General features: G+C 18.3%; 2 protein-coding genes across 2 annotated transcripts; both read right to left on the reverse strand.

Annotated features, from left to right (window-relative positions):
* Nucleotides 1-251: 251 nt before the first annotated feature.
* Nucleotides 252-1158, reverse strand: MKS88_001036 (uncharacterized protein; the record flags this gene model as incomplete). The annotated part of the gene is made up of 2 exons (XM_067219690.1): nt 252-947; nt 1072-1158. The coding sequence occupies 2 exons, from the start codon at nt 1156-1158 to the stop codon at nt 252-254; spliced, it is 783 nt and encodes a 260-aa protein (XP_067074971.1).
* A 3505-nt stretch (nt 1159-4663) lies between these two features.
* On the reverse strand, nt 4664-5712 carry MKS88_001037 (uncharacterized protein; the record flags this gene model as incomplete). Its single annotated transcript, XM_067219691.1, has 2 exons — nt 4664-5497; nt 5626-5712. The coding sequence occupies 2 exons, from the start codon at nt 5710-5712 to the stop codon at nt 4664-4666; spliced, it is 921 nt and encodes a 306-aa protein (XP_067074972.1).
* Between the last annotated feature and the right edge of the window lie 5197 nt (nt 5713-10909).

Here is a 10909-nt window from a genome sequence, read left to right on the forward strand (position 1 = left end):
CATATAGCAATACTATTTAATTATTATAAAAAATATACTATAATGCAAAATGATAAACCATAAACTTTTCAAATTCACAAAAAATAATCATAAATTATTACAGTTCCTCTTAATAATGATAACTTATATACATGTACATCTATGAAGTTATTGCATTTTTACGCATTATTGTTAAGGATATATATTCAAATATAGTATATGAATTACTCCATATTAATAAAATCAATAAAAAAAAATATATTTTTTCTTTATTATTCATTTTGTTCGGTCATCAACTTAATTTTTTTATACTTTTCATTATTTTTTAATATTTTAAGAACCCCTATTATAAGAGTAATAGTTAATATAATAAGAAGTACTCCAAATGATAATATATATAAATGTTCTTCAGATAAACTTATTGATTTGAATATATCTTCAATAAATTTACAACAATCTTTCAATAATGGTAAATTTGTCATCCATTCCCCTATAGTTTTCAGCAATCCTACTCCATGTAATATGGGTATTCCTATTCCCACCAAGAAAAAAAAAAAAAATAGAACAATTACAAATCCATAACTTCTAAATTTTATTTTCCCTAAGTATATATCACAAATTCTTCTTCTTTTTTCAAGAAAATTATCATAATCTTTTTTTTTTATCCATTTTTTTTCAAAATGGAAATGTTTTCCATCAAAGATTACACTGCTATTATCTATAATTTCTGTGTAATATTGTGCCTTATTTAATAAACTTTTATTTGGCTGATTGCTTTTTCCTCTCGTTACTTTTTCATTATGAGATATATTCGTCTGCTTCTTGACTTCATTATTCGGAAATCTTTCTTTTAACAATACATTATTTGAATCATTATCCTGTTTATATTTTCCTAGTAATCTATAGTTTCTCGTATATAATTTTCCATCATAGTTACAGTTCTCATTCACGAACTTGATAAATATACACTAAAAAAACAAAGCAAATACATATTTATAATATGAATAAATGAACAAATTATAAAATATTATATTAATACGTGATAAAATAGGAAAAATATAAATAATTAAAAATATACTTAAATTAATATACCTTATAATTATCAAAATTGGATATCCATTCGAGAACGATAAAAGCAGCGATTTTAATAAATATGTTTGTCTTAATTCTTTTATTCATTGTATAAATATTTATTATTTTTACTTATTCAAAAAGGAAAAAATTAACATTAATACAACAAACTACTAGTTTCAAACGATGATATATTTATTTATAAATTTAGCATTACTATCCGTTCATAAATATATAATAAAATGAATATAATTATTTTCATCACATAAATAAAGTAAAATAGTACAAAAAACATATAACATTTATGATAACTTTATTAAAAATAAAAAATAATTTTCATAAAAACAAAATAATTTGAATTGATTCATAAATATATAAACATATATATATAATTTAATGTAGCGTATTAATTTAGGTAATGCTTTTATTAATTATTTTTCGGAATAAACTAAGAAATAAAAATATGTTTTCTTAATATATGTAAATACTGAACTCATTTACGATATGGAATGTAGAGAATCTATATATAATATATCTCTCCATATATTAAAAAGATAATTACTAATTTAAGGATGTTATCCAATTAATAATTAAAATTTTTTAAATATTTATTTTAAAAAAAATATTTAAAAAAAAAAATATATATTCATAATAATATCATTAAATGAAAGAAACAACATTTTGTATTGCGTTAATTATAACATATCCATTAGTTCCTCTTAAAGCATAACATTTTATTCTGTATAATGTTTTTGAAAAAGTAAATTTTATACAGACCTAACTCAATTTTGAAGAAATATGTATTCTGAAAGCAAATAAGGACTGAATTTTGTTCTTTTACGATAACATTTGAAAATTACAATTTTTAATTATAGTTAATCCGTATCTTTATTTTTAAATTAATAATATTTATATTTATTTACATAATTTTATAATTATTTTTTAATTATGTATTTAAGTAGAGCAAATATCAATATTATAAAAAAAAGAAAAAGCAAAAGATTGCTTAATGAAAAAATTGTTACAAAAATATTACTTTATTTACATTAATTTAAGGATACTACAAATGAAATAAATTTACAAATAAAAACAATATATATAGTGTACAATATCTACAGAATAAATAAGAAAAAATAGCAATGTAATTTACTTTGATGTATGATTTAGTAATTTTTCTATTTTTATCTATAGACGGATACTTTTACTTTTTATTTATTCCTTTATAAATACATGAAGTCAATAATAAAATTTAAACGTTCATTATAATAAATGGTCATAAATATATAAACAGTAAATGATTTATTGATAATATATTTACCAAAACAAACAATATTATAGTCCATTATTTATATTCCCTATGTACTGTAACCATAACAGTGATAATTATGAATACATGATAATTACAGAGAATTATAGCAATTATCCTGATATATAACATTTTATTATTGTACTCTTTAAAAAATTTTATTCCTACAATTGTATAATTAAATAACAGAGATAAGTTGAAAATATTACAAATACTATTATATTTTTATAATTTAACATTATTAATACACTCATAGTACAACTTATTAAGACTCATATATGACTAGTTTATATGTTTCCATACTTTATCGTCTAACACTTTTTCTAATAGATAATATTTTCATGTGAATTATAAGGAAACTAAGTTTTAAAATTAAATATAAAACATATATGTAAATATATTATAAACTTGGTTACGAAAAATAATTACACTACAGCATATGGTGGAGCTAAACAATTGCTTGAAAATACAATTTTTCTGATTGAGCAACATTCATGATATCTAAATATTGTTTTCTCCAATTTTTTTAAATTAATCTATATTTTTCTATATTATTTATATTTTTGCTAAATTATGTAATAACATATAAGTAGATTAATATCCTTATATAATATTTAATTTTATACTTATTTAATACGTAAAACATAAATGCAATGTTCTCTTATATATATATTTGTATTAACGTTTTATTATTATATCATTCACTTGTAGATTCGATATTGTTTTTTACAATATTAACTTCTGAATCTATTATTTTTACTAATGCATTGTGTTTTTAATTATGGTTTTCAAATATAAAAGAATTTAAAATAATTTTTTTTTTCCCCCTAATCATTATTGTATAAAAGGAAATTAACATATTCTTACATTTACAATAGTAATTTTACAAAATTTTTTTATTTTTTAACGATTACAAATTCTTCATATAAATAATAAATTATAACACTTATTTAATTAAAACGTCTACGAAAATACATGGAAATTTTTCTAACAGACTTAGTTAAAACCTATGTAACCAAAAAGGAAATAAATGTACATATGTATTATTTAAAAAAAAGTAATTTTTTTTTAAATTTCATTTTATTTAAAAAAAGAAGTGTTACCAATAAAAATTAATTAGTAATTTTCAATATAAACTACATATATTTCTATGCTTCTATAATATAATATTAACTATATACATATTATATTATTGGAAATATAAAATGAAGAAATATAAATAAAAATCACAGATTATTATATAAAAGTAGAAAAAACATATTCTTTTTTATTATCCCTAATAATAATTTATCTTTTTCTATAGAAATGAATGTATATAAAATTTTAATATTATGAAAAAAAAGAAAAAGTATTTTTGCATATTATTTGTTAACATTTGATTACATTTAATTCATTAATTTAAACGTTTATTTTGTAAAAATCATAAAATATATACCGTATATTTATAAATTTAACATATAATTTATATTTAATTAATTTTTTAGATATAAAATTAACTTTACAATTAAGATATATAATAAAATGATAAATAGTAGTCATTTTCATTTAATTGTGTATATTTAGAAATAATAAGTTATTGAACTATTATAGGTACCTGAAAATTAATAAAGATATTATATTGTAAATTTATATTTTATTTTTTATATCAAAAAAATAAAAAATAATAATCCGTTGTAAGGAATATTACAATGTAAATTTTTTACAGTTTATTTATCATAAAACTTATTTTATATAATGAATACTATGTTTGCTTTTATAATATATATATATGTACTACAATTAAGCAAAATACATCTACATCATGTCAATAAAAATAAATTAAGACATATTTTTATTTATATTAATTGTAATCAAAAAATTTTCAAATTGTGTCAACAAATATTCATTTTATACTAGAGAAAAATGAAAACATATAAAAAAGTATTTTTATAGTCAAAATAAAAATTAACACAAGCAATAAATAAAATTATATAAATTGTTCCACTTAATATTAATTATAATACACAAAGACATATTTTTCATACAAATATATGAAAATATACAAATATATCAAATAATTCAAAATATTCAATTTGGATAAAACGATACTTTAAATTACAAACTATAAAATATTATATATTAGAATTCACAAAAAAAATAAGATTTTTTTTTACTGGTGTGTATCCTTTAGAACAAATATATGTATTTACACTTATAATCTTTATTTAACTATGAGTATTCATATTATGAATACAATTCAAGATATTACAGTTAACTGTTCATATTAAATATTTCATTACGCAAAGAAAAATATTAATTATTATTCATTTACCTTTTACTGAACTTAATTTTTTCATATTTTTTAACTTTTTTATGATAATAAAAAACCGCTGATATAAGTATGATACCTAATATGAATAAAGGCACAAAATATATTAGAAATCCCAAAAAATATCGCACACAGTAGTTAATATTTTTACCGTTTTCCTTTACCAAAACTTTTGTGAACCAATTTAAAGGAGGTCTGTTCAGAATGTCATATAAATATACTAAGGCCGGAGAAGCAAATCTGCTATTTTTATACAATTCTGAAATATTTTTAATGTGTGAAAGATAAGAAAAATCTTTTAGCTGACTAACTTGTACGACAGGTGAACAGAGAAGTATCACTTTAAACAAACCATATGTTAGCCCATATCCACAAAATTTATCTAATATAAAAGATAATGCTAATACCAAAAATAGTAACAAAGGTAAAGCAAATCGTAATCCGCATTTTTTAAATATTATTTTTTTATAAATCTTATCACTAATTGTTCTGTTCCTTTTAAGAAAATCTGCATAATCAAGTTCTTTGAATATTTTTTTTTCTAAATGGGAGTATTTTTTTGTTTCAAATATACAAGATTTACTTTTTGTATCTTTTCTAAGACTTTTTGCATTAGTTGGTAAAGCTTTATTTGAATGATTTTTTTTTCTTTCAGCATATTTTTCTTTACTAGTTATATCACTTTTATTGTTCACTCCATTCGGTAACTGTTCATTTATACATGTAATACTTGAATGATTATACTGCTTATATTTTGCCAACGAACGATAATTTCTTGTATATAATTCTCTATGATGATTGTAGTTAATATCAAAAAGCTTGTTCAATGCCATCTAAAAAAAATAATTACAATAATTATTATATATACGATTAAATAATATCATTCTAAAAAACAGCATTAAATAAAACACAACACAAAAAATATAAATAATACAAATTTCCTGAAGTAATATTAATATACCATATATATGTAAAAATGGCATATCCAACATAAAAAGCTAAATGTAAAAATTTTAATAAATAACAGTGACTTAATTTGTTGTTCCATAATATAGATCTTTTATATTATACAATATACTGAAAAAGTATATAATTAATAATAATATAATATACTTTTAATGATAAGGGGCACTATTATTATTTATTTAACTTCTTTTTTTATTATATTTTCATAAAACAAAATTAAATGTATGCTCCTATAAATTATTTTACGACAGAGATAAAGAAAAGTAACCTTAAAAATATATACAAAAATTATTATATTAATATTATTTATAAAAGTGTAACTTTACATAATATAATATGATGAATTCGGTAATAAATATTCAAAATATGAAAATTATTTATTCAAAAGAGTGAATTAATTAAATTACCATTTTTTTAATTTTCTAAAAAAAATGATATATATATATATGATTTCATAATATTTCCAAGTAGGGTATATACATAGAATATAGAATGTAGAGAATATAGAAAAAAGATAATTATCTACATTAAGTGAAGAATTACTCATTTAATTGATTTTTCCTTATTAATTATTATAACAGTATAATAATAAAGAAAGAAAAGAATACGTTATACAACTTTTTATTTTATTTTTTTTGTCCTCTTGTCACTAGTTACCCCATAAATATATTCTTTATTATATTATTTATAATATATTTATAACATAAAATTTTTAGCGTATGACTTAATAAGTATATATTTAAAAGGTATATAAAAGCTTATCATTTATTTCTTAAAAATAATTGTTGAAGGATATTGTATCTAATTAGATATAATTTATACTATTTTATATAAAAGTATAGTCTATAAGTTTATCTATTTTTTTTATATTACTTTTTATTTTTGTAATGTTATATATATATTTATAAGAAATACAGAAAAAAATAAATAAATATTTATAGAGTTATTTTGTATAAAGTATATAACATAATAATGTTATAAAAAATATACGTTAGTTATTTAATTCGATAATAAAATAAATATTTTTTTTGCAATATATATTTCATATATATTTAAATAATTTTTAAAAAAAGCTTTTAACTCCAAAAATTACGTAAGATAAAAACTAATCTGAGAAAGGTTCAATCCCTTTATTTATAAATAATGATTCAAGAATTTTTAAATAGATAATGTTCCGTTAATAATTCATACATTAATGTAGAATTATGTCTTTATTTATTAATAATTTCATACTTGAAATATATAAAAAATCTACTGAAACAAACTTTACATCAAATAAGTTATGAAATCTGTATTTCACATAATGTTTTTATATAAATATGACCTGTTATATTTATTTCTAAATAAAAAATATATATAAACACAAAAAATAATATGGTTTTGTTTTATCTATATGAAAAAAGCGTAATTTATGGAAATTAAAATTAATGTATAACAAATTTTTTTAAAAGTTCATAAAAATAATCAATTAACACCATAAAAAAAATAAAAATAAATAATTTTTAAAAATATAAATTACTTCATTAGATTAGTGAATCTATATTATCTGTAATCCTACATATTAAATTAAACGATCACATATTTATCATAATGTAAATCTACATGATACATATTGTATATATAATTTATGCTTATTAAGCACATATTTATATTGTTAATATAGAGAAATATCAATTTCACATTTGTATGTTGAGAAAAATATATATTTACATAAAATGAACAAACGTATTAAATTACACCAAAATAATTAATTATTATAATAAATCTAAGGTAAAAACACGCGAACTGTTAAAAATATTTAATATATTTTTCTTTACTTTTGTGCAGTATTATATATTTGTTTATTATCGAGGACGCATAAAAAAATAGTTTAAATTATATAACAATTGTTTTATGTGAGATTATAATTTCATTAAGCGTAAAGCGAAATTTTATTCGATTCATGAAAAATATTATTTCTGAAAACAATATATGAAATGTATATAGGATATAATTTCATTTCCTCATAGTGCAACTGTTTATATTAAAAATTTTACCAATACATAAATAAACACTAAAATACATAATAAAGAAATGAAATACAATACAGTTATGGTTCTCTCACTAGAGTATAATAATCATATTTGTAATTCATTCCCTAATAGACAATAAATTATTTAATAGAATAAGATATAAAAAAAATAACAAAAACATTATATATGAATGTATTCATATTGAGTAAATAATAAAGAGATATTCATATGCACTGAATATTTTATATATTGGGTATTATTTATATATTTCCGACAATATATATAATAAAATTATCTATATAATAGATTTCCAAAAAAAAAAAAATATATTTATCACTTCAAATGATTCATATATAGAAGATTCTCATTTCTTGACTAATTTACATGCTGAAGCATTTGAATTATTTATAACCTTGCACTAACCTTTTCCAACATATGCTGATATAATATGATCGATTTCATTATCGGAATCATCTTATCTAATTCCATATAATATATCCTTAATCGTGGATTACCCGTTACTTTCTTATTTTTTGATAATGAAAAAACATTTGTTGCATATAAGGTTCTATCATTACTGTTTTAATTATCTAAAGATTTATCTAAAGTATATCATAATGAAAAAATAATATTTTTATTATTTATTATATGATGAATCTACCTATAAGAAAATTTTCATATAAGTACATTTAATATCAGTTATCAAAAAATATAAGGCAAGTTTTCAGCGATATGTCATCGTTATACCGTATGGTATAAATTAGAACATCTCCAAATAAGAAATATAATTATAATAGTTTTTACAAAAATAAAAAATTACATTTTTTCTTTCATATTATAACTGTTTATCCACTACATAGTAATGAAAAGGTATATTTATTTTCGTTGTTATTATATTTTTTAAAAGAGCAAAAAATCTCATAAATAAAATACATGTATAGAGTATATTAAAGCAAATATAATTTTAAATATATTTTTGTAAATGTTTCCAAGAAAGTTATTATGAAAAAGGTAACATAAATAAATAACTTTCTGTAAATGTAATATTATTTATAAATTCTCAAAAAAAATATATATATATATATAAATACTCTAACAAAACAATTATAAGTGTTTATTATCAGTAATTTCCATAATAACATTAAAATAAAATGGATTATTCAGTTCATAAGGATTTTATTTTACCACTAAAATAAAAAAAATATATGCGATAAGAATAGATACTTTAGCTTATACTAGTAATATAGTCATTAATTTGTTGTTTAGCAACTTAAGAATGAGCATACTTCATTATATAGTTTATGCTTTTAAAACATTATATTATAATAGAAAAACACAAATTATTCTATAGTATACAATAGTATTAATAGGAATGAAAGAGAAAAAAAAATAAAAAAAGACAAATTTATTTTATGACACATGTTACTCTATAATATATTCTATAAACCTACTACACGTATAGCATTTATACTGTAATAATATAAAAATTACATTCTAAGGTTTAAATAGAGTACAAACCTTAATTACAAACTACTATCCAATTTAACATTTTAATATATTTTTACCATTGTGTTATAAACGATATACTATAATTTTTATATAATTTAAAAGAATACATTTTTTTTACCATAACTGAGGTGAAATATATTACATTCAAAAATAAAGCAATTTATATTTTTTTATTATTTTATTTTTTAGAAAAAAAAATTATAAATTTATATGTTCTATAGAAATAATAATATTAAAAAGGGAGAAGAATTTAATAAAATAATATTTTAGTAAACATGTTACTTAAAAAAAAAATTCTAATAAAAAATTACAGTAAATAAAATAATTTACAACAAAAAATAACTTTGTTTACAAATGCAAAAATATAATATATAAAAAAACAAATAATAAAATTTTGGAGAATATTTAATGCCTACTTTATAATTTAACATTTTTATGGATCAGATAAAAACTTATATATTTTTCATTGATTTACATATAAATATTACTGAGAACCATATTTTAAATTACATATATTAACTTAAAATAAATTAAATATTTTATGAAAAGTATCTATAAAAATAGGAATAGTTATATTCAGTAGTTTTTGTTCAATATAGTAAATATGGATAATTATAAAACACAATTTATTATTTTGATAGTATAATTATAAATTGATCAGAATATTCGTATGTAAATTATATCTCTACAAAAAATACATAATTAAAGGAAAATATAAAAATGTTGTAAATTTATAATAGCTTATATAACGCATATTACATTATAATATTGCGCACAGATAAGAAAATAATCTTCTTTATTTCAGTTTTTCATATATCTCCAGTATATATATAGATATGTATATATATAAAAAGATTCATTCTCCAAGATCTTTCAACGATTCATTAATTTAGATGCCCGCTTGTCAAAATTTACAAATTTGTGTTAATATAAAAATATAGAAGTAATTATCTTATTAATTAAAACTATCTAACAATAATAATTTAGTATGATACAAATTACATGAATTTATAAGCTCCGTTTTTATAATTCTTTTCTAAATATTTGTGTAACTAATACAGTTAATAATATTTAGGAAAATAATTTTTGCCTAAATTATTTTATACATGTTGGAACTGTTAAAAATTTCCAGATTAATTTAAATTAAATAATTTTTTATATTCACAAAAATGAATGAACATTCAATAAATAATTTTCATTTTTTTTGAAATACTTCAGTTCCTGAGTGAACAAATACTATATGAGAGAGTAGAAGTATTAAATATACATATATGTTTCATATATGCATATTTATTAATTCATATATACTTAAATTAATCTATTCATACTTTTTAAATTATTGTATATATAATGTCAATTTTAAATATAATTTCTCATAAATATAACTGTTGTTATATTATATTAAGTTTCTTTTAATTTAGCATGTACTTAATGTCATAATAAGGCATATGACTTTTTTTATTTTAATATTTCTCTCAAAAAATAATATGTGCTATACATATTTTTAGGGAAATTATTATTTTCTAATTATTTCATTACGTAATATTTTTAAAATAATACATATTATACAACTATTAAATCTTATCTACAATTCTAATATTACTATGACCTCTATTGAAGTATGTTCACATAAACGTTTATATATTAAAATATTCAATAACATTAGGACCATTATGATTTTTATGCATGTGTGTTTCATTTTTCTCTAGAAATACAAAGATATTTATTTTTTTTAATAAAGTTTTTAAAAACTAATCT

Source organism: Plasmodium brasilianum, chromosome 4 (genome assembly GCF_023973825.1).
Source record: "Plasmodium brasilianum strain Bolivian I chromosome 4, whole genome shotgun sequence".
Taxonomy (NCBI): domain Eukaryota; phylum Apicomplexa; class Aconoidasida; order Haemosporida; family Plasmodiidae; genus Plasmodium; species Plasmodium brasilianum.